This window comes from Theropithecus gelada, chromosome 9, assembly GCF_003255815.1.
Source record: "Theropithecus gelada isolate Dixy chromosome 9, Tgel_1.0, whole genome shotgun sequence".
Taxonomy (NCBI): Eukaryota; Metazoa; Chordata; class Mammalia; order Primates; family Cercopithecidae; genus Theropithecus; species Theropithecus gelada.
In genome coordinates, this window is record NC_037677.1 from 44,450,498 (window position 1) to 44,475,155 (window position 24,658).

The window sequence follows — 24,658 nt, forward strand, 5'->3', positions numbered from 1 at the left end:
TTATGCGCCATTAGACTTGCTTTTTTTGCAGTTTATGTGATTTGATCCAATCCCGCGCCCCTGACTTGAAAATTTCAGCCTGGTACTTTAGAGTTTAATTTTCACCCAGGCAGAGAGAAGGGCGGTCTCTCTCCGTTGAGTGTCTGCCTCCGATGCATTTTAAAAGTAATTGCAAAGGGTCCCACCGCATATCATTTGCATCGAGAAGCGAACATAAATTCAGGGACCCCTTGCTGAGAACAAAATCAAACTTTCCTTTTGTACGATCGCTTGGAAAGGGAAGCCGTGTGCAAAGAGTCCCCCCAAAACCCATCCGGCGGCGACAATTAGCAGTGCTTTGTCAATTTGCAGCCCGGGAGTCGCCAGGCCTTTGACAAGGGCAGCCCAAACCGGGTGCTCGCTCTCGGAGAAAGGTTTGCCTCTGAGGGGACATGAGGTGGGGGGTGGGGCCTAGTGTATTTTCGGAAAATGTATTTTTTGGGGGTGATGGTGGTGGTTGTTGTATCGTTCTGTTTTAAAAGAGGAAAAACCATTCCTGATGTTTGCTGAGAAATGACGGATTTTTTTTTTTTTAACACCACGTGGGCCATTTGTAAGGCCCAATAGACCTATCCAAGTTACTCGCTGTAGACAGCGCTGGAAATAATCAGATTAAGGCCAATTATGCGTGAGATTATAAAGGCGAGTGCTGAGCGGCGGCGCGCGCTGCAGACAGACAGCAAGACATCTGGCCACTTCCCGAGTCACTTCTTTGGTCCTGCGGGCGCCAGCCGCGCCGAGCCCCGCCCGCCGCCAGCCAAGCAGGGCGTGCGGACCGGAGGCGGTCACGCTCCGGCCTCCTTGACCGCCGCCCGCCGAGGTATGCTCGGCTCTGGACCCACTCGCCGGTCCCCGAGCGCCGGGCCTTGGGGTTCGGCTGCCTTCCTGGCCTGAGCTGCAGCGCACAGATGGCCTTGCGCGCTAGCCGGACCTGGCTGCGGCGGCCCGGGTGCAGGGCTTCTGGATGGGACCCGGGAGAGCCAGAAACTACGCCGCGCGGGTTTGGTGCTGGGGCTAGGGTGAAGGCACTGCACTCCAGGAAGTGGACACAGCCGAAGGACTGCCCCGTGGGGTTGCCGCTTGCGACGGGGCTGACGCCTTCTCTCCTGTCTCCGGCAGTGAGCTGAAGGCGTTGGGAAGGGTTTTCCAGGAGGGGAGCACCCCGGGTGCGCCCTAGGGCCGGGCGGGAGCGCTGGCAGAGGGAGACTTGAAGCTCTATCACTATTTGCTTTGCAGCCAGGCAGGAGCAACGCGCGCCGGTCCGTTCCGCTGCCACCCTCCCAGGTCTTGGCCGTCCAGTCGATCTGACAGCCGGCGATGTTTTATTTCCACTGCCCGCCACAGCTAGAGGGTAAGTAAGCGCCGCGCCCCAGGCTCTCCATGAAGCCAGAGCCGGCCAGAAAGGGCCGGAGCGGCAGCAGGGTTGGCGGGTGGCGGGGTCCCCGCCCTGCGGGGAGCGCAGCCGCCGGCCGGTGAGTAGGGGTGCCCCTGTCCCCCTCCCTACACCCCACTGCAGCCCCGCTCCAGCTCCCCGCCCCGTCGCCACCTGCCTCCCACCTCCCTCCCTGCCTGGGCCAGGACGCCCCGGGCTATGCGTGCTGCGGGGACCGGCCGAATCCTCCCAGCACAGATGCTGGTGTCACGCCTCTAATTGGGGCTCCCCAACCCAGGGGGCCGCATCAATCTTTCACGGTGCTTTTGCAAACATCCCAGAAAGCGAAGGCGAGTGAGCCCGCCGCGTCCTGGCCCGGATCACGAGCTGCACGAGCCTAGAAGGGCCCATCGCTGGGCTGCTCTCACTGGGGCCGCTGGCGAGAGCCCTGCAGGGGCCTCATCCGCCCTGGATTCTGGGCAGCTCAATTCGCTTCCTGGCCGCCTGGCTGTCCCTGGAACCAGGTGGCCCTGCCCACCACCTGCCCGGACTGACCTAGCGTGGCTCCTTCTCTGTGACTCACTAACCCTAAATGTCGAGCACTCCCCACTCCCCCGGACCAGAATTTCCATCTTTGATGGTCTCCAGGCCTGAGAAGAAATTTCCCTTCAGGATTCCCAGTCTGGCTTTCGCACCCAGTTGTTAGAGGGGCGTGGGTTGGTGAGAAGGGGACAGTTGGGACCTCCTGCATGCCCCTGCTCAGGACCCGGGGGATCTAAGATGGGGTCTTCACATCAGGGGGCCAACTAGTAGCCATCAGGTGAGCCACACTGTGGGCTTTAATGGGGCCTTCTGCAGAGCAGCAGTCTCAGCCCCGGGGTATTGGGACTTTTGTAACCGTGGGAGTGGCATTTGGCAACCTACTCCTTTGATTTATTATTGTGGTGGGAGAATTTGGGGAGCCAAGTAGTTGTGGAAGACAAGGGGCAGGGTAAATGTTGTGAGGCCCTGGGAGACCTGAGACTTCAGGTGATACTTGTCAGTCTTACCGCAGGCTGCCCTGAACAGTGGCTGAGCCTCAGAAAGTTTGTTTTTGTTTTTCTCATAAAAGCTCTTAAGAGTCCAGTAGGATTTTCTAAAGGAAGCTAATGAGGACCAGTGTTTAAGCCCTGCTAGCTCTGTCAGCATTGCTAGGAAGGGAAGGCCACACATTTGCCTGCATTTCACCTCCTTTTATCCCCAAGGTCCCATGCAGGGTGAGTTTTATGGAAGGGTGGGAGATGTGCATCCCCTGACAGTGTACTCTAGGGGTTGAGGGAGTCTCTCCTATGTTGAGGGTGCCTTCTCTGTGCATCTAAACCAGGGGTGTGGACTAATTGCCAGCCAGTGTCCCACCCTTCTGGTCAAAGTTGGGGAAGGCAGAGGTTTGGGCATTTGGCAGGTAGGGGACATCATGAGTGTCTGTGTGCAGGGTGGGCTGCAGGAGTGACTTAGGGAGAGTCCTGGCCTGGCCTGCCGTGACCCCAGCTCTCAGCCCAGCTTAGCCGGCTTACTGTGCTCCCCATACCCTGGGCACATCCCACCTCAGTGCTGACTCTGTGGTATAACCAGAAGAAGAGGAGATGGGTCTTTCAGAGCCTTTCTTCCGTTTGTAGATGTGTTTCTCTGCCAGTTTTGCAGAAAGGAGTAATTTAGTTTAGTTGAGTGTTGCTGGGTGAAAGGGATCTCCTGAGAATGGAAAAGTTGAGAACAGACCTTTGGAACATGACATAATTATAGTCTATCATCTTTTTTATTTTATTTTATTTTTTGCTAATCTAGAGAGACATAAAGGAGAAGAGAAAGAATGGCTCATAATCTTACTTGTCATATAATTTTGCTGATGTTACATTGAAAAGTACCACTGGCACCTGCCTGAGAAGTTTGAATACAGCAGAAACTTATACATTGAAAAGTAAAATCCTCCTTTTCCACCTCTTTTCCTAAAAGTATCTGCTATTTTTTTGTGATTCTTTCAAGAAAATATGATTTAATTCTCATTTATGTATTTTAAAAATACATGTTTTGCCTTATTTGCACTGAAATTATGTTGCTACATCATTCTGTACTTTGCTTTTTTTAGTTTGTAATGTATCTTGGAGATTTGTTCATGCCAATATGTATAGATCTACTGATTTCTTTTAAACTGCTGCATAGTATTCCATTCTACATTGTGGAGAAAGGGAGAAAGGGTCTGCTGATGGGCATTTTGGTTGTTTTCCTTTTTTTTTTCAACTATGGTGTTTCCAGAAACACATTTTTTTCTATTTTGGCACACGTTACAAATATATTCAGAGATTAAATACCTGTATGTGTACTTAAATGTTTGATGGATGTTGTCAAATTACCTTCTAATAAGGCTGCACCCAATTTGTACTCCTACAAATGGTGAATTAACCTGCACATCTTATGACACTCATATCTGTACTGGGTGTCTTTATGCACTTCATTATTTCACCAAAATGTTGAAAATAATATTTCATTGTTCTGTTGTGTTTGGTTGAATTATCTTTAAGGTTTAACATTTTCATAATATCGACTATCCTACTTATTTTTAAGTAAAATAGCTATTCTCATTTTTTCTTCTTTTCTATTAGCTTGTCAATCTTTTATTAATTTGGTGAACTGTCATCCTTTTCTAGGATTCAGTTTGACATGCAGTGTTTCACTTAAAGATTCTGCATGTACACATTGTGAGCCACTTTGGGACCATGAGGTATAAATTAGAAGACTGAGGGAAATTGTGATTGGAGATCCTCAGAGATTGTATTCCATCCTCACCAGTCAAGTGCATTGTTTCAAAAAAAGACAATTTGTTTTCATGCAAAGTAATGAAAATAAGACTGCATTGAGGCCATTCCTTTTAAGTTTCCAATGAGCTGGAGAGAAATAACTGTAACTAGGGTTTTGAGGAACAACGCAATTTGGACAGGAAGATGGAAGGAGAACACTTTAGCAGAGAGTTAGGGTGTTTGGCAAAGGATGTGGCCCTGGAGGGTGAAAGAATAACTAGAAGGAACTTCCTCTAGTAGACAGAATTTTAAGAAGCCCAAAGGACTTTCAATCTTTGAGACTGAGGCCCTTCTAAGGGTCCTTGTCTGGGACAGTGTGGCTCCAGAACTCCTAATGCCGTGATTCTGAGAACAGAGCCCATAGCAGGTAAAGTATTCACTGGTTAATGGCAACTTGCTCATTTGTTTTCCTAAGAAGCCATTGTGGACTATCAAGTAAATAGAGCACATTTGGAAAATGATCTGAATGCACGTTTGGGGCCAAACTCTGTTCTGGGTTTATAGCGAGCTTTGAAGCCTGCTGGGGAGGACAACGTCTTTCTTTTGTGGGGAAGTAGAAGCAATAGGTGCTTTATAAGGCCTGGCCAGAGGGCGGGGTGCCCTTTGAGAGTGGCCTTGTTCAAGTCTGCTTGGCATTCAGGACAGTCACTATTGGTGCAGATCTCCTGTTAATTGACATCTATATAACAGATCCACTATGGTGCTGATGAGCTGTGACCAACAGTAATTAATATTCATTTATAAACTTCTTCCCTCCTCGCGTTCTGCACTTCTAGGAGAAAAGTGCTGTGAAAAGCTCTTGGTGTTTTCTTTCCTCCCCCAGCCTCTCCCAGCTCCCAGATTTTAATTCTTCTTTATAGAAATAAAGGAAAGTAAACTACCAGATGAGCCAAAGGGAGACACACAGGCTTCTATTAAAGGATCTGGAGTAGGGGTGAGATAAAGGCACATTGAACAGGGGTGGAGCCGGGAGCTGGAGAGCAGGTGAAGGCTCTGCCTCAAGTCAGTGACCCTTCCTGGTTCAGAGTCCAGAATTTCACAAGAATTGAACTTGGCCATCTCGGGGATTAAGGTTACCACCTGCCCTGTGTAATAGGGATAACTGGGTTTAAAGTCAGAGGTTTTGGGGACAGAGTGGAAAAGAGGGGGATTTAATAGGAGGAACAGAAAAATATCCTTTGGAACAAACAGGGCTGCTTGTCTGGTGGGTCAGGTGTGTGCCCTCTGAACTGTGTCCAGGGGCGGTCTGAGGACTGGGGCCCGTTCCAGCCCAGGCTGATCAGTTTGCTCTTGGTAGGCACTGCACCCTTTGGCAACCACTCTTCGGGGGATTTTGACGACGGGTTTCTACGTAGAAAACAGCGCCGAAACCGGACGACGTTCACTCTTCAGCAGGTACCAACGTTGATTCTCCTTTCAAACATCAGCTACTTCCTACCTCTCCCAAATCAGAGTTGAGCAACTCTTCTTTGTCTTTTAAAATAAGACCAATTGATTACATTAACTGAATCTTTCTGTTTTCTTGAACAACTTATGTGCCAAGGAATCTGTTTTAGGGAGAGTGCAGATGACTTTAACCTTGTAATCCCAGATGAGAGAAGCAGCAACAACGTTCTCTCCCACTTGCCTTAGGTTGATAGTTTGGGGAACACTTCCATGTCAACAATATTGTTTGAACCTCACAGTGACCCTCTGAGGAAGGCAGGTCAGACATTCTCATTCTCAGTACAGAGATGAAAACCCGGATCCCTGGAAGTTGGCTGACTTGGATAAGGTATAGTTGCCCACAAGTGGAAGGGCTACAACTGGGACCTTGATACTGTGTTTCCCAGAGCTGGGCTCTTTCTCCTCGATCAGCCTGTGTCCCACTCTTGGAGTGAACTGGAGTGGTTGCGAAGGTGACCAAATGTCCCTGTGGCATTTTGTGGGATGACACCATGGGGGCTTCTGCAAGTTGTTTCTGTTCCCTGGCTTCCTATGGTGAAAGCGATACCAATTACTGTAACTGTTCATAAGGTGACCATTAGGTTTTTTTGATTCCTATGACAATACTTAAATGTAAAAGCATATAAATATTCACATCTCTCTTATTTCTACTTCTTGCCAGAGCACTGAGGTTGCCAGTAAGCTGTAGCTCCTAAGTCATCCGCGGTTGAAATTCTCATTCTGTGGGATCCTTCCAAAGAGCTCCTTTCTCCCTGTCCTTCCTTGATTTGATCTGTGAAACTTGCTTCCTCACCACTCATAGGAGATTTGAAATATGCATCTGCTTCCCCTCACCTAGCCACAGCCTCTCACCAGTACATATTTTTTCCTTTTACCAGCTGGAAGCTCTCGAGGCCGTTTTTGCCCAAACACACTATCCAGATGTCTTCACCAGAGAAGAGCTTGCCATGAAAATAAACCTCACAGAAGCCAGAGTGCAGGTAAACCTTCTTTTTAATTATTTAACTCTCTAATATTAAAACTGGCAAACTTTTTTTTTGACATCATGACTGCAGAGTGCACATTTGGCCAAAGAAAGCAAATGAAGACTATCTGTCATTTTCATGATGCACTTTAATAACATCAACATAATGTGGAATATTAGATTAGGTTGATTAATCGGTCATTCATAATTAACTAGTGATAATGTTCTACACTAATTTGTCCGCGTCTCTAAGGTACTAAATTACATCAATGCACATCCATTTCCTTGCTTTGGAAAAAAAAAAAAAAAAAGAAAGAAAAGAGCTGAGATGCTATTCTCAAAGCAGCTCTGACCGCTCTGGGGTAAGGCCAGTCAATTGCAGAGAACCACGTTTTCAGATGGGAAGCGGGGTAGGATCTGCTTTCCAGAAATTGCATCATGTCCAACTTTTCCCCTGCTCTCTGACTCTTTCAACAAAGTGGATCGGAAGAAGATGTGCAATTTAAAAATCTTGAAACAGCAAAAGCGATAAGGCTGCTTCAGAGATGAGTATGGCCTGCGGTGGCCGTCTCTAAACAGGATTTCTGTTTAGAAGCTACACAGTGATTACGTTTAGGTGCACAAACCCGCCCGCCAAACCCAGCAGATGTGCCTGAGTGCGAGAGGAAGGGATCCACAGTGCCGCCTCTCCGGGCGAGCTGTTCTTTGAGCACAATTATATATTCATTTTATTTATGGGGTTTCCTCCATGCTGTTTCTGTTCTTTTTTTATGTAGGGGCTTGGGGTTAAGACTATGCAAAGATCTAATTGTAGGAAATATAATAGTTTGCTTTCGGTTCCCCTGGGTCATGTTAGTATCTCTTAAAAACCAATGGCTGAAGAGAGATAATGGAATTCTGAGCAGTAAATTGGGGGTTGTAAACAAATTATTTCCCCTATAATCAGATTATGTGATCCTGATTATTAAATCTGAACATGAATCATTGGTCATATGCAGGCAAATTAAACTGATTATTATTTGGAAATGAAAATCTCCTTTGGCCAGGATACCGTCTATCCTTTCTTTTTTTAATGCCAGCTTGCCAATAGCTGCCTAAAGACTGAACTGCAAATTGAGATAAATGACACAATTATTGAGCATTCAGAAGTGGAAGATCATAACTTCTCCCTGAAAGGTGCAAGGGTAAGATAGGGGTGGTGACAATTAAAGCCGGGAATTGTTGTTCAGGCTGTTGTTGGCTATTATGCAGACAGACAATGGCTGTGAAACGTTTGTTTAGTGAACCTCCGTGTGGGGACGTGGGCTTCGGTGGCGGGAAGGGAGATGTGTTTACATTTATACCCCTTGCTCATTCAAATATGATTAATGTTCTATAAAGCAGGGTCTTAATCGAAGCTGATGTTGTCAAACAATAACTAAATAGGGAAATAAACGACTCCATCATGCTCTTTCCTCAGAAGCAGGCGAACTGTCAGTGCAAAGTCATTAAAATATGATAATGAAAAATAGCTCAATTAAATGTTGTTATAGCTGTGACCTTCATTCAATTAAGACGCAAGAAAGTGTCTGCATTTTGCTTTGCGTTTAACTGCCCTAAATTTAGAATATAGATAAAATCATTATTCAATGGTTGCTGATATGTGCAATTAAAAGCCAAGTAGATGAGAAAAGAAAGAAAGAAACCCAGTTAAAGAAGAATGAAAATTAAGAGATAGGGTGGGCCAGCCCAGCAGAGAGCTCAGCCTCAAGGACCCAGGCTCTCTCTGGGGACAGTGTGCCAGCAGCCAGGGGAGGAGGAGAGGATGCGCTGGGGAATTGAAGGGAAGTCTCGCCAAGCATTTTTTTTTTTTTTTTTTTTGTAGTCAGGAATTATCTCCCAGGAGGGGAGGGAAGAAGTTTTGCTGGAAGGAGTAAACAGAAGCAGGATTTCACTGACCTCTGGAAACTCCTTGAACCTGGGCTGCCCGGCTTCCATAAGGCTGTCCTGCAGAATATAGTTTTGGTTTCTAGGGCTTAAAGAACCCTGCACCTGACTCTAAGAAGGTGCTTAGGTCAAGATGAATCACCAGCCTTTTTGTAACCTGAGGGTGATGGAGATGACATGAGTGCATGTTTACTGAGTGGTGGATGGCTATGCATCAGGCCCTGTGCTCAGTGTTTTGCAGGCATGCCAATCTTCCTAACAAGGCTTACGGGGTGGCCACAGTTATTACCCCCAAACAGTTTGAATCACAGTTCCCAGCCAAGCCAGTGGGCTTCAAACTATGGATCTGCCATTTACCCACCTGGATGGCCTTAGGCAAGTTAATTAACCTCTCTGCACTTAATTTTCTCATCTGTAAAATGGGGATAGCAGGACTACTTACCTCATAGGGATGCCATGGATTCTAAACCAGATTTACTGAGGTCCCAAATTCTAGGCCATGGCTGGATCCAGAGTCAGTGTTTCTTTCTGTCCTTCCCTTCCTTCCCTTCCTTCCCTTTTTTCCTTCCCTCCCTTCCTTCCTTCCTTCTTTCCTTTGTTTCCCTCCCTCCCTTCCTTCCTTCCTTCCTTCCTTCCTTCCTTCCTTCCTTCCTTCCTTCCTTCCTTCCTTCNTTTCTTTCTTTCTTTCTTTCTTTCTTTCTTTCCTCCCTCCCTCCCTCTCTCTCTCTCTCTTTCTCTCTTTCTCTCTTTCTTTCTTTCTTTCCTTTCTTTCCTTTCTTTCTTTCTTTCCTGGAGTCTCACTGTCACCCAGCCTGAAGTGCTGTGGCATGATCTCAGTTCACTGCAATCTCTGCCTCCCAGGTTCAAGTGATTATCTTGCCTCAGCCTCCTGAGTAGCTGGGATTACAGGCATGTACCACCACACCCAGCTAACTTTTTGTATTTTTATAAAAAGAGACGGGGTTTCGCCATGTTGGCCAGGCTCGTCTCAAACTCCCGACCTCAAGTGATCCGCCCACTTCGGCCTCCGAAACTGCTGGGACTGCAGGCCTGAGCCACCACACCTGACCCAGAGTCAATGTTTCTAATGGGTACACTGGGCTGCTGATCACGAATATGTCGTGATGTGTATCCAGACGATATCATAGATATGAGGCCAGACCAGACACACCCAGGTACCCAGGCCACAGCTGTCGGAAGACCTAGTGAGTCTTTGTGATGAGGAAGCCCTGGGCCAGGTTTCATTAGCTGCTTTGCTGGTGATCCTCCACCTCCAGTAGGAAATACATTTCACATCAAATAAATGAACTTGAGTGTGACTCAACATTAAGGATTTCTACAAGACAGTGCTTTTACCCTTGTTATGGGCATTCGGATACTTTCTATTATTTAACGTTCATTAAAAAATGCCTGTCCTAACCTCTTAAGTGGATCTTCTGACCCCGCTGTGGGCCTGACACTGCAGTTCAGAGGGTGTGGTGTGGAGAGGAGGCTGCAGGGTGAGCTGCAAGTGCCAGCACTGGGTCCAGGGTTCTGGCTCCCTCCTCCTGTCTGATTTTCACTGGGTGCATGTTTCCATCGGGGATTCAGGTTTGGTTCCAGAACAGAAGAGCCAAATGGAGGAAGACGGAGAGAGGGGCCTCGGACCAGGAGCCAGGAGCCAAGGAACCCATGGCAGAGGTGACGCCTCCTCCAGCGAGAAACATCAACTCCCCGCCCCCTGGGGACCAAGCCCGGAGCAAGAAGGAGGTGCTGGAGGCCCAGCAGAGGTGAGACTGTGGGTCTCTAGGCCCGGTGGGCCGTGGGCAGCACTGCAGACACAGGGCGAGACCTCAATGTGATCTCCTTCCTTTGCCAGCCTGGGGCGAACGGTAGGTCCTGCAGGGCCTTTCTTCCCCTCCTGCTTGCCGGGGACTCTCCTGAACACGGCCACCTATGCCCAGGCCTTGTCCCATGTGGCCTCCCTCAAAGGTGAGTTTGGGTTCAGCTGGGCTGGTGGGCATGACCTTGTGGGGGTGGTGGAGGTTGTGTGACCAGCCTGGGTCTCAGCTTTGCCATCCTTGCATCTGGGCCTGTGCAGCTTCCTCGCCTCCTGTCAGTCACAGCCAGGGCCACTGGTGCTGTCCAGTACTATCTTGATTGCTTCCTACATGCGGCCTGAGCATGGAAAGAATGTCCTAAGCATCATTTCACCCACAGAGAGCTGGTCCTAGAGGAGACTGCCCCACAGTGACCTTCCATGTTCGCAGCTTTCTCCTGCTCCCTGGTAACAGTGTTAGGTGCCAACCTGCAGCTCATGGGTGGGGCCTGGGTGGGGCAATCATCCCTGCTCCCAGCTCCCTCTCCATGCGTGCAGCCGGCCCACTTGCTTTCCTCAGGTCTCCTGATGCCAGAGGTCTGAGCTGTCAGGATTTGTGGTTTTCCAGGATGTGCTTTCTTCTCAGTGGCTGTTGTCTCGTCTGAAGGATAGAAATTGTTAGGGACATTTTGTCAGACTTAGAGAAAGGAGTTCCTGTGGGGTTGGCCCTTGGGATTTCTGAGCAGCCTCACTGGAATGGGCTCATCCAGTGTTTCTCAGATACTGGCCCCAAACCTATTCCTTCAGTGATCAGGCTGCGCAGCTGTGTTGGCCAGGAGCAGAGCTGGGTCCCAGCGTGGGTCTGGGGGAGTGTTAAGGGGCTTATTTGTCACAGGGGGTCTGGGAGGTGGGGGCACAGGGGTAGGCTGTAGGCTTTTTTTCTGATAATAGGAAGTAGAAGACACACCCTTAGGGTGTCCCCTGCATGTTCTGCTAAGGCCTGGGGTCTCCTGGCTCTCGAGGAGGGTCCCTCTCCAGCAGGTGGGGCACACACACACACACACACACACACACACAGACACACACACAGTATGGCAATCTGTGTTGCAAAGGCGGTTTCTGGAGACAGAAGGAGAATATGATGGAGTCTCCCTAGACAGTGTCTAGGAAGAAGGAGGGAAGGGATTCTCGGTATAGGGAACAGCATATGCAAAGACTTCCAGGGGCAAGGAGGGTGCCCATGGGAGAGTGCCCAGAGATCCGGTGAGGGTGCCCAGCAGGGGCCAGAGCTTGATGGCCCTGGATGCCAGGATTCTGAGTCTGGACTTCCCACTGCAGGAGGTGGAGCCCTTTTAGCCTGGGGCTGCTTCTGAGTGGTCCAGGCAGCTGGGTGCATCCCCTGGCTCAGTTGGCTGATGTGGATAAGACTTAGCTCAGTACCTTCTCCTGGTACTTCCTTCAGCTCCAGGGTCCAGGTGCTCGGGGGGCCACATAGAACCCAACCCTGCTCCCCAACCCCATAGAGCAAACTTGGGACATATTTACAAGACACAGTGGGCTGCTCAGGGGCTACAGGGGTGCAGGCAACCAATTAGAAGGGGAATCCAGAAGATTACCAGTGGGATGCGGGTATCATCCAGGGGGCTGGGGCTTGGCAAAGGAGCAGTCAATCCCATGTCCGCCCAGCACTGTCTGCTTCAGCAAGGGCCAGGTCAGCTCCTGAAAGTCATCTTCTCTTTTACAAATGAGAGTTGCTCGCCCGACTCTGGCCTCATGAATAGGAAGTGATTCCCACGGCATCTATGATAGGCTGAGCTGAGTCCCCGTTGGACACCAGCAGTGGCTGAATGGGGCTTGAGGACTAGACTGCAGCTAGGACGGTAGGGAGGCTAAGGGCAGTGTGTGAGAGGGAGACAGAGCTGGGCGTATGGCTCCCACACCCTGGGGGTGCTGCCAGCTCAGCAGCAACCCAGGACAGAGGCTGGTGCAGACAGGAGGGGGTGGTGCTGAACTGGACCAACTGGCCTGAGTGAACGTGGCCACAAACATCTGTCCACTCTCCTCCTCTCCCCTCCACCCCTTCCCTAAGCCCTTCTGACTGGGCTGTGACCTGCCCCCACCTCCCCCGGAGCCTGCCCCATGCCTGCCTTGCTGGAGATGGACTTTCCTCTGTTGCTGCCTTTCTTGCCAGACCTTGGGGACTGCAGGGCCCTGTGGAGGTGGCAGGAATCACAGTGTGCTCATCAAACTTGGACGTGTCTTTGTGCACTGTAGGGACCCTTCAGGGGCAGCCAGCACACCCCTGTGAGATCCCCTTCATGTCTAATCAGGGGCGTGGCAGGCCCTTGAGGTCGTCGACATACCTTGTTTCCAGAGCCAGGCAGGTGAGCGCAAAGTGAGCGTGTGCAGGTGTTGTCTTTTTTTCCCCAGTTACAAATGAGCTCTTGCTCCCTTTTCTTGAAACAGGAGACCCTCTGGGTCTGTTTGTCATTTTCCCACTCTGAGAGAGGCCTGGGTAAAATGCACATGTCGCTACCACCAGAAGCAGCTATGCGAGGAGCCTTGCTGGGGGCACCCTCAGATTAGGGTTGGGCAGAGGCAGGATGGGGGGCCTTTGCCCACTCAAGGGGCAGCTGTTGCTCTGCCAGCTGATTGTGGCTGTGTGGGAATGTGGATTCTGTGTTGCCAGAATTGCTGCATTTTCCAGAGAAGCTGGAGATTTGTATTTATATTTGAAGTATTCCTGTCTTAGTTGGTTCAGGCTGCTATAACGCAGTGCCCTATGCTGGGTGGCTTAGACACAGAAGAAGTTTATGTCTCACGGTGCTGGAGGCTGGAAGTCTGCGATCAGGACGCCAGCAGGGTTGGGTTCTGGTGAGGGCCCTCTTTTGGGGCTGCAGGCTTCTGACTGCTCCTTGTGGAAAGAGAGCAAGCTCCTCTAGGACTCTTCTTAAGAGGGCACGAGTCCCATTCACGAGGGCTCCGCCCTCACAGCCGAAGTCCTCCCAAAGGCCCTGCTTCTGAACACCCTCACAAGATTTCAACCTACGAATTTTGTGGGGGACACAAGCATTCAGTCCATAACAATTTCCATCTTTTAAATGTTGCCTCCAAGTCTTTGGGCCAAATTGGCAGGTCCTTGGTTGGACCTGCCATGGCCCTGCCATTTTGTGACACCCCCTGGGCTGTGAGGGGGTGTCCCATTTCTGCTTTCTGAGTTCTCTCTGCATATCTGCCTCTTGTCCCCAGCAAAGCTCTCCTCCCTGGGCTCATCCTGACACCTTTCCCTTCCATGGCCCACTCCTGCCTGGTCTCTCTGAGCAGTGGCTTTTAAATCTCCGACAAGCTAAGTCATGTTGGAAAGGGAGGCAAGTGAGTGATTATGGAAACTTCTCCTGTGCTCTACCAGGCAACCTGCCATTCAATTCTCACAGTAGTATGGTCAGCATTATAGCAAGAGGGGGTCTGTAGTTGTACAACCAGTGGGTGAAGCTGGGATTGCTTATGTGGGTCGTGGCAGCTTTGCATTCTAAAAGCGCCTGGCTCCATCATGGGACACTTCTGGAAGTGAGGTCTTCTGAGCTGCCAGTCCCTGGGGCTGCCTTGGAGTCAGCAGGTCAGCACTGACTCACTCTTGGAAGTGTGTGGGGATCTCTGCTTCAGCACCCTGGGTGGGGGTGGGAGGTGTGTGCCTGCAGCATAGTCAGCTTCTAACACCCCCGGGGTTCAATTATCCCCGGGGTCCCTCTCCAGTAGGTGGGATATACACGCACACACACACAGTGTGTTTCAAAGGTGGTTTCTGGAGACAGAAGGAGAATATGATAGAGTCTCCCTAGATAGTGTCCAGGAAGAAAGAGAGAAGGGATTCTGGGTGTAGGAAATGGCATAGGCAAAGCATTCCAGGGGCCAGTAGAAGAACCAGATCCCTCTGGAGAATGGCTGGTGTGTTGGGTGCCCATGGGAGGGTGCCCAGAGATAGGGTGAGGGTGGAACATGTGGTATGTGGCTTGGGGCCACACAGCTTTCTGGCTTTTGCAGCCCAGTCTTCTCCTTCTCTTAGGTTTCCCCAAGCTGCAGAAATTAAGCACACAGCCCAATGTAAGCCTGGCCAAGGAATGACCCCAATTTTTTAGGTCCTAGCTCAGTTTGAGGAGCTCTGGGCTATGACATAGCCTCCCTCATCTTCCTGCATCCCCAGAGGTGGCTGGGCACAGCTGTTGGCTGAACCAGTTCTCCTTTTCTCAGGCCTGAATCCTGCTCCCTAGGGGCTGCTAGTCAACTAGGGGACTAGCACAGCATGCATGCCGGTGCTAGAAGGCACCTGACTGAGCTCTTTTTATAAATGAGAAACCAAGGCTTGGGGAGGGGAAGTCGCTTGCTCACAAATCACTGATTTGGGTGGGTCACCCCCTTGGGATGGAGGCTGCTATCCTCGGGTTCCTGATGTGTCCCTCCCTCCCTGCCTGGCACTACTTTTTCATTCATTCCTCTGGATGAGCACGGCTGGTTGGGGGAAAATGAGAGGCCTTGGACATCCCCCCTTGCTGCTCCCCAGCAAGTGAGGACAGTCATAAGTCTACTGGGGGAGGGGCTGGACTTGCCCAGGACCACAGAGACCAGAACCAATGTGGGCTGAGCCCTGGGGCCCCTTCTAGCCCAGACATCCCAACCACTTCTCCAAGCAGCTTGCAATTCACCCGGAAGAAATGAATCAAAGTTGTTTTCAGCTCCCAGACCCAAATCAGTGCTAGTCTCCTTCCCCAGGCTTTGTGGTCTTACTGGTATCACACAGCCATGGACCAAAGACAACAAATGTTTCTGGGTAGGCCACGGAGGATTGGGCCCAGCCCTGGATACCATCTGAGTGCTGCTCCCCTGTAACTGAGAATCCAAGCAAAGGCTGTTCCGTGCTCCACCAGCCCCCAGCTAGAATGTGAGGTCAATGCAGGGCTCCGAATGCCCCAGGGCAAGACCTGTTCTCCCAGTGAGCAATTGGGGTACCGCTGATAGCGTTATGTGTGGTTATACATCAGAGGACTCTGAACTTGGGGTCCTGGTCTTTTGGTTCTGGGCATGGTTGCCATGGATGTGAAGTCCTTGTCTTGCACGTATTGAGAGAGCCTCCACATATTGAGAGAGCTGGCGATGCTAGCCCAGCAAGGTTGGTGCTGGGGCCTGTGGGGGTAGCATGTGCACAAGAAAGATGTGGCTGCCAAGGTCAGCAGGGCTGCTCGGGCCAGAGGGAGCTGGGCAAGGGTTGGAGGTGGGGTGTGGGAGATGGCAGCCCTTTTTGGGAAGGAATTCCTGGCTGCTCCAGTAAGGCTGGCCAGGTGGAGTGTCCACGGGTGCAGGTGTGGCAGACTAGCCTGCAGGGTTACCACGCGGGCGCCTGGATGGCCATCGGGCTGACCCCATCAGGCAATGAGGCAACTGGTTGCCTCGAGTCAGGAAGCTGCCCACCAGAGACAAAGGTAGGCAATCAGAAACCAGAATCTTGCGGGGATTTTCTCCTTTAATTCTGAAGCAGCTGACTAGCACGGTGGCTTCCAGCAAAGGCCTGCTGGTGTGAACCGTAGTTCTGCCATTCTGTAGCCATGCACATCTTGAGTAAATCACCAAAACACTCTGTACTTCTGCCCGCTCATCTGCAGAATGGGGATCTTGATCACGATAGCACTGACTTTGTAAGACTGAATAAGGAGAACACGAGCTAGAGCATTTGAGGCCCTCAGGACAGTGTGTAGCATGTGGGAGGCAACACTATCACTAACCATCATTGAACACCAACTACTATTGTTGACCAGAGTCCTCCATTCTCATGCCCAGCTGCAGTCCCTAGACCCCATTCACTTTTAAAGGACTCGGTAAAGTATCTTCTTCTCCAAAACTTCTCCCATTTCTGTAAACTTTATTGGTACTGAAATTTACCCTTTCCTTGTAACCCTTGTTGCTCCAATTTTTGACCCTGTTGAGATGTCGTTTGTAGGATTTCGTGGTTGGGGCTCCCTGGGGCTTTATGCAGTGATGTGCTTTGTCCTCTGGGGGGATGGCCAGGCAGGTTTGCTGGGCTCACTGTGGGCATGTTTTATTTTATGGAAACTTTCAAATAAGAAGAGAGCAGGACCCTACTCCTGTGCAGAGAGGATTAACATGACAATAATGGGTGTCTAGAAAAAAATCTGTCCCATTACAAAGAATTTTCTTAGGCTGTCTTAATGGCCATGATTGCATTCACAATTCATTAATGCAGAGGAGGTTATTAATGGCCAGGGAGGCGCTTGGGTTTGTTCCGGGGAAGTGCTGGCCACAGGCCGGGTGGGAGCAGCTGGGGCTGGAGAGTCACAGTGGAGGAGGTGCTCTCCCCAGTGCACTTAGCTGGTCTGCCTCTAACCTGTGATTCACAGAGCTGGGTGTGAGGTGGGACATAATTACAGCTGCCAGGGGAAAGCTTTCATAACTCACTGCATGCTCACGCTGCAGGAGTCACAGCAACCCCCTGCACCCGGCAGGGCAGCTTGCCGAGTGGCAGCATCATAGCTGAACTTCCCAGGTGGGAGGGGTCAGCCTTCTGGGCAAGGTGGACATGATGGGGACCCTCGTCCCCAGTGTGGTTCCCTAGAGTCAGAGCCCGAGGCCAGAGAACAGCGGCAGGACAATGGAGTAAGATCTGACTCCTTCTTGCCTTCCTCCTCATCCCCTCTGGAGAGGTGAGATAGTTCCAGCCAGTTGGAGGTAAGGCCCTGGCTGGGAGGAGTCTGGGGACAGACAGGCTGGAGTCTGGCCCCATCTTCCCCGCAGAGACCTTGGACGCTGTGAGGACTGAAGGAGCTGCTGTAGGTCATGTGCCCCGCGTTGTGCAGGCATGCAGTGGCACTCACTAGACACGAGCAATTGAGCGGCAGTCCTGGTCCTGCACAGAGTGCATGAGGATGAGGGGAAGGATGTGCAGGGGAAGGGAGTGCTAGCAGAGGTCTGGCCATGGCCTTCCTAAGGGTATGGCCCTGGCATTAGTCAAGAATGTTTTGCTTTGCTTTGGCCTTTGCCCTTGGGTTTCCAGGCCAGGCTGAAATGTCCAGCTTCTGAGGGCTGTACTGGCCTTAGCATTTGTCCACAAAGGCTGACCTCAGAGTCAGAAGTGACCTTTTCCTCCTCTGAGGCCCCCTGAAACCATCTTTCCCCCTTTCTTCTTTAATGATGTTTTCCTTTTTTAAAAAATTGTGATGTTTTAAAAAATTTTTAAATTTTTTTATAATGGTTGTATTGTAAAATGGGATATTCATTAGAGAAAGGCATGAAGCATGCACCTGGCTCTTCATTAATGGTTTCAAGCATCCAGATTACCTTGCTTGCACTCCACACTCCCAACTCCATGTGCCTTGTTTTACTCACATCACTTTTCCTCTTAGCAAAAGACACCACTCTGCTGACTTTTATGATGATATAACTTTACCACTGAAGTAGGCATTCTGAAACACTGTACCGGTTAGTAGCCCTTATCCACAGTGCTTGGACCAGAAGTGTTTGTGATTTTGTATTTTTTTTTTTGGATTTCAGAATATTTGCATTTTACTTAGTGGTTGAGCATCCCAAGTCTGAAAATCCTAAATCTGAAACAGTCCAATGAGCATTTTATTTGGGTGTCGTGTTGGCATGCAAAAGCTTTAGATTTACAGCATTTCAAATGTTGGACTTGGGAGGCTCAATCTATAGTCTTGACTTTTTTGAACTTCACATATACATACATGTACTATATATATAGTAAATATATAGCACACAAAAATATATACACACATATACATGGAGTCCTACAGTATGTATTTTTTTGTGTCTGAGTTCTTTGGCTGAGCATTATGTTTACAAGATTTGTTGCAATTAGGTTTAGTCATAGATTCTTTATGATATTGTATGTACACAAGCATGTCTATAAAGACTGTTTGTCTATTCTTTTCCAAGCTTATACTTTTCAATTTCTTTTTCTTGTGGGACTGTGCTGGCTAGAACCTCTAGTACAGTATTGAACAGAAGTGGTGAAAACAGGCATCTGGCCTTATTCTATTTTTTTTAAAAGCTTTATTGAGATATAATTCACATTCTATATGATTCATCCATTAAAGTGTACAATTCAATAACTTTTAGTATATTCACCATTTGAGTGTTCACCATCACTACAATCAATTTTAGAACATTTTTACCACTCTGTATCCATTATCAGTCACTGGCACTTTCTCCATTTTGCACAGCCCAGGGCAACCCTGACCCTGCCCTCTGTCTCTGTAGACTGTGGACATCTCATGTGAATGGAATCATGTCATACGTGGTGTGTGTGACCTGCTGTTGCTTTATTGATCTCATGAGGAAGCTCTTAGGGTTCGACAGTTGTGTTTGCTGCCTGTTTTTTTTTTAGAGATACTCTTTATCAATTAAATATATTTTTTTCTTGTCCTAGTTTTCTAAGAATTTTTTCTTGATTATCATTTTTAAAAATTGCTAATATTAATGAATAGTGAATTTCATCACTTCTTCTGTAGCTGTTGAGCTGACTGTATGTTTTTTTCTTTCTCAATATATTAGTAGGATGAATTATATTGATTCTTTTTTTTTAAATGTTAAAACAACTGCACATTCCTGGAATAGACCCAAATTAGATGTGACATGCTATTCTTTTTACATATTACTGAATTTGGTTTGCTAATGTTTTCTTTAGGGTGTTTGCAGCTATGATCATGAGGAGATGGATGTGTGGTTTTTTTTTTCTTATAATCTCCATTCCAGGTTTTGGTATGGTTTTACTTAACTGTGGTTGCCCCAAAAGTTAGTATTATAAAATAGCAACTGTTTTGTTATCTCTCATCATTCTGAGGACTGGCTGGGCTCAACTGGGTGGTTCTTTGGCTGCTTTTCCTTAGGATCTTTTGTGAGGTTGCAGTCACATGGCAGCTGGGCCTGGTATATACAACATGGCATTACTTAGGTGTCTGGTGCTTTTACAGAGATGCTGGGAGACTGAACCTCTCCCTCTTTCTCCACATGGTCTCTCCTATGGTTAGCTTGGGGTGGGGTTGAGTGGTGTTTGGGTACCAAGAGTATAAAAGCAGAAGATGCCAGGCCTTCTTAAGGGTCACACCCAGAATGGGTATAGTGTCACTGCTGCTGCATCCTATTAAAGCCAATCGCCGGGCCAGCCCAGACTCAGGCAGAGGGGACTGCACGTGGGCGTGAGTCCTGGGAGGTGTGGTCCATTGAGACTGACTGCAGACACTAACTGCCACAAGTATCAAGGTTATGCTGGCCCCTGCCATGAGTTGGGGGGTTTGTTTTTGACCACCCGTACTTCCAGTTGTGACTATTTACACTTTAAGGGCACTGGTCACATCCAACGCGCCTCTGGATCCTTCCACCTACCTCTACCCCAGCACAGAGTCTGGTGCAGAGTAAAGTGTAATGCAGTCTGGGAAAAGAAGGAAAGAATCTTGTGCTGCTCTGGGCCTGAGAGAAGGTCCTCTCTTAGGAGATTCCAAAGATATTGGCACCTGGCTCTGCACTGCTGGCCACCTGCTGGACTCCAGAGACGAGGCTTTCCTGTTCTTCATTCAGCACCCACTGAGTAGCTACACTTTGCCGGACTCTGAACCACAGGTTGAGCACTTAGCAATGAATTAGACCAATGAATTAGACTATCCCTACCCAAAGGGTCTGGCGGTTTGAGCGGGTGGGCTTGGAGAAACAGACAGGTCCACCAAGAATCCCAGTTCAGGTGACAGTCATGTACTCTTATAGAAGCAAACAAGGGCATACAAGGTATGGGGAAGCCCAGAGGAGGGAGGAACTTTCTTCACAGGAAGAAGTCTTTCCAGAGAATATGCTTAAGCTGTGAGTGGGTGAGAGACCCCAGGCAGAGAGAAGCATGAATGCAGGGAAGGAACCTGGCAGTGCTGCCTCTTTCTTGACACTGGGTCACCTTGGGGTGGATGCTAGGCTCCTCACCTGTGAAACAAAGACTGTAAAGGCCATACCTAATGGTGCCCATGTATCTGGCACATCCAAATCCACCTAAGTGCTTGTAATTGTTGTTAGAGTCATGATGTTGAGGCCAAAAAGTCACTTGGAATCTGATTAGGGCTTGGCTTTGGATCGCTGGGGCAGAGATTTCTGCTTCCTGCAAGCATTTACTATCCCATGGGAGAGTCTCCCAGTACCCAGTGCATGGTGAGTGGGCTTCATGGTGTGTGGGCAGCACATGGGGCTCCACGAAAACAACACAGTCTCCCAGGGCCCCTGGCTCGTTTCTGAGGATACAGGTATTTGGGGAGCAGAGGACTCAAGGGACAGAAGTGGTCATTCCTCATGGGGAAAATGACTGGGTCAACCCTGGCCCCTCCATGCCTAGCTGATGTCAGGAAGACAGGCGGAGAATCCTGGCACTTAAGATTTGTAAGGAATCTCTTTGACGAGCATGTTAGCACTGCTTCTGCAGAATATAGTGGGGGAACCTGAGGCCTGCAGAAGAGATAGAACTGTCCAAGGTCACATAGCATGAATGTCAGAGGCACAATTCAGGGACCTGGGTGTGCCACCTTCCAGCCCCCTACACCCTGTATTGATTCTGCTCCTTTGACAGGCACCTTCTGTCATCTTCTGACTTGAAAACCTGCAACTCACTTTCCAGAAGCCATTTCCTATGGGTGCTGATGGGTTTGCCCTTCCTGCGAATCAATGGGGCCCTGGAGTGCATGGAGCGGAGCAGAAGGCTCTGGCTGGTGCCAGAGGCAGCAGGAGAAGCAGCCTGCCCATGCCGAGCTCTGGCTGCCACTGAAAGGAGGGAGGGTTGTGTGAATTGGCATCTGACTGCCAGGAACATGTGTCCCTGTGGCTGTTCTGGCTGTGCTGGGGGTCCTTGGATCTGGGGGCCACTGTCATTATTTGTTTGACCCTGCAGAGACATCCAAGCAGAAATAGAACATGTGCACTGGCCCTGAGACTGTGTCAGAACACAAAGCTCTGGTTGGAATGGTCAGCTGAGTTGGCCCCCATCAATGAGTGTTTGCTGAGTGCATAAGTAATTGTTGAGACAAAGGCCTTACATGTAATAGGTGAAATTAAGGGACGGATGGGATTTAGAGCCGATTCCACCAAAACCCCTTCCAAATTAGCCCAGGGATTTTGACATTAATCAGATTGGGTAACTTTGTTAAGAATACAGTTTTTCTTTCCATGGGGTATTGAGGAAGCTTAGAACTCGGGAGATGGCAACTTTGAAGAACTAAAATATGCCAACTCAGTCAAGAAAGATAGATTCTCTCTCCTTTTCTCCCTTCACTAAATATTCACTGAGTGTTTACTTTGTACCTAAACGGGACAGTTTTGTTCTGCAATCAGGGCTGTGGGATTGGATGGGGGAGGCACACACATCAAGCTTGGGAGGTGAGGTGTGTACAAAAACAAACACGGCTCATGGTGAAAAGACAAGAAATAAGCCATAAAACAAGAGGAGGAGAAAGTACTTCAGGAGTTCCATTAGGAGAAGAAAGTGTGTCCAGGTGTGATTTGGCCTTGTTTTTTGTTTGATTATTGGTGATAGCACTTAAACACAGCAGCTAAAAATATGCTTAAATATTGTAGGCATCTACCAATATTCCCACTTAAACTCTCCATGTGAACTATAAGGAACTGGTGTGATGACTCACAGAATGTTTATCAGTTCATTTATTTTACTATAAAGTGAAAAGAAGTGAACTATGCTGTTTGCACTAGATGTCTCATAAATCCATGCATTCATTTTCTGTTCAACTCTTGTTACCCTAACCTGAATGTTCAACAGGAAAACTGGGTGTGAGAGCTCTCCTTGTCACCAGCATTGGAGTCCACATACCTTTATGATGAAAATGTGCTATTGGCAGAGACGAGACAGAGCTAACTTAATTTTTCCTGTCAGTCTTGGTAGTAGATCAATTAAACTGCCAAGGAGATCAAATATTTCAGACTGTATTTATTACATTAAGTATTTATATTCAGACCAAACCTTTAAAGCATGATGTCATATAGGAATGGAGGCCGATTAGATCAATTCAGCAGAATTTGCTGTAACTTAATGGAAATCAAATTGTGTGTTTTAATTTAGTGTCCAGGAGGTAGTAGCATGTTCTCAGACTGCATTTAAAGACCAGAGGGCTCTTGCATAGACTTTTGTGATGGCACAAGTCTGCCAGGGGGAGGGAGGGAGTCATGGCCTTTTAGGGGTTTCATGGGGTGGGGGCGGGCAGGAAGGGACTTACTGACTTTGGTCCACACAAATGAGAGGGGAGATGAATAGAAGGTTGCTGGTGAATCTCATGGCGCACCCTTAGCCCCGTGTTTGCTGTCAATACCCTGAGTGCAGACGGATGCCATTAGTCATCTTGGAGTCTTCACTGGGTGGTGAAGACACGGTCTTTATCCCTTAGCAACCTGTGGGAGACTCTGTGCTGAAGGAGAACATCTGTCGCCATCTCTGAATGAGAGAAGACAGGAAATCACAAACCCCAAGGAGATGACTCTTTCTATGAGAGTAATACCTGGTCAGTTTAGAAAGAGCAAAACATACAATAAAACACAAATAAAAAAAATTCATAGCCTCAACACCCAGAACCACACACTGAATATTTTGGTATTGGAACATTTTAAGATATCATTTATGTATATATATATATATCTGATAAACATATATTTAATAACTTACAAATTAAAAAGTTTAAATTGAGAATTTAAATTTATACATTTTTCTATTTCTAAGTAAATTTATATTTACATACATATATCTACGATGCTAGATTGATGTGGTCTATGGCTGTACATATACATATGTACACTATGTGCATATATGTGTGTTAGTGTATGTGGATATGGATCATCTTAGTCGGTTTGGGCTGCTATAACTAAATATCATAAACCCGGGAGCTTATAAACAATGGAAATTTATTTCTCACAGTTCTGGAGGCTGGGAAGTCTAAGATCAAGGTGCTGGCAGACTTAGTGTCTTGTGAGGGCACTGGATTCATAGATGGTGTCTTGTTGCTGTGTCCTTGTATAGTGGAAGAGGAAGAGACAGGGCGACCCTCTGGGGCTCTTATGTAAAGACATTAGTCCCTGAGAGATCTACACTCATGACTTAATCATATTCCAAAAGCCCCACCTCCCAAACCTTGGGGTTTAGGATTTCAACATATGAATTTTGGGGTGGGGGGACATCAACATTCAGTCTATCACATGTGTATGTATTATACACACGCATATGTATTCCAAAATGTATGCATGTTGACTTACTGATGACTTATTGTTTATTTACTGCTCCTTTACCGATTCTTTAAATGTCTTATTTCATTAGTATCTTTTTCATAGTACTAAATATCCTCCTTTAATATAATTTGTCATAGTTGCAGTGTGCTCTACATGGTTATAACTTATTCAGCTAGTTCCCTATTATTGGACCATTGGTTGATTTATGTTTTTTTTTGTTGTTATATGCACACAAGTATGACTTCCTTAGTAGCTAATTCAATTTTTAGCCCATTAATACTAGCTTAAACTTTTTTATTTAAATTTTTATCTTTAAAAAATATTATTTGCTTATCTTCTCTTTATTATTCCAGTTTTAGTGTATGTGCTGCTGAAGTGAGCACATGATAGCTTTTTGACAAATTAAAAAAAACAAAAACAAAAAAATACTCTTCTATTCCCTTCTAGACCCCCATGTATAGAAATCAAGTAATTAAGAGGGGGCTTTGAAAGTTTGTTTGGCTCACTCTTCAAAATTCTCTTGGCAGTATAAATTACCTTTTGGCCAGACGGGAAGATTTCACTGAGGAACAAATACAGCTGTGAAAAGGCGTATGGCTTGTGCCAAAGGCAGGGTAGGCACACAGTGCCAGTGAGCGCAGTCACTGCATATACCCTATGTGCACATATGTAGTGTTACGTGTGTGTGCATGAGTATGGTTGCAGGTCTTGTGTCCATCATGGTGTCCTCTGGCGGATACTCGGGACAACTTGGGTTCTTCAGCTGGTCATGAAATTGAACCAGAAATTGGAATAAGCTGTGGATTGTGACTTAGAATTGTCCTTTAATTTTTATGGCATTGAGGAAATAATTGTTTGAGGATTAAGTACCAGGTGCTTTATAGGATTTATCACCAAAGTAGGTGTGTTAAGGTTCAGAAGCTGAAGCTTGAGTGGATGAAGGCGGGTCCTGTGTCTGGTTAACAGTGGGGTCAGGGGTCAGACTTCTTCCGACCACCTTCTTCCGA

At 48.0% G+C, this 24,658-nt stretch overlaps 1 protein-coding gene across 1 annotated transcript in view; it reads left to right on the top strand.

Moving 5' to 3' along the window:
• Window positions 1–660: 660 nt before the first annotated feature.
• The window catches only part of DRGX (dorsal root ganglia homeobox), a 30,276-nt gene continuing 6,278 nt past the window's right edge, over window positions 661–24,658 (top strand). The window contains exons 1-6 of the mRNA XM_025397630.1: window positions 661–859; window positions 1,276–1,390; window positions 5,540–5,637; window positions 6,567–6,668; window positions 10,169–10,347; window positions 10,437–10,549. Coding sequence (XP_025253415.1) covers window positions 1,357–1,390; window positions 5,540–5,637; window positions 6,567–6,668; window positions 10,169–10,347; window positions 10,437–10,549 — 526 coding nt within the window. The 5' untranslated portion in view covers window positions 661–859; window positions 1,276–1,356. The remainder of the gene's footprint in view (window positions 860–1,275; window positions 1,391–5,539; window positions 5,638–6,566; window positions 6,669–10,168; window positions 10,348–10,436; window positions 10,550–24,658) is intronic.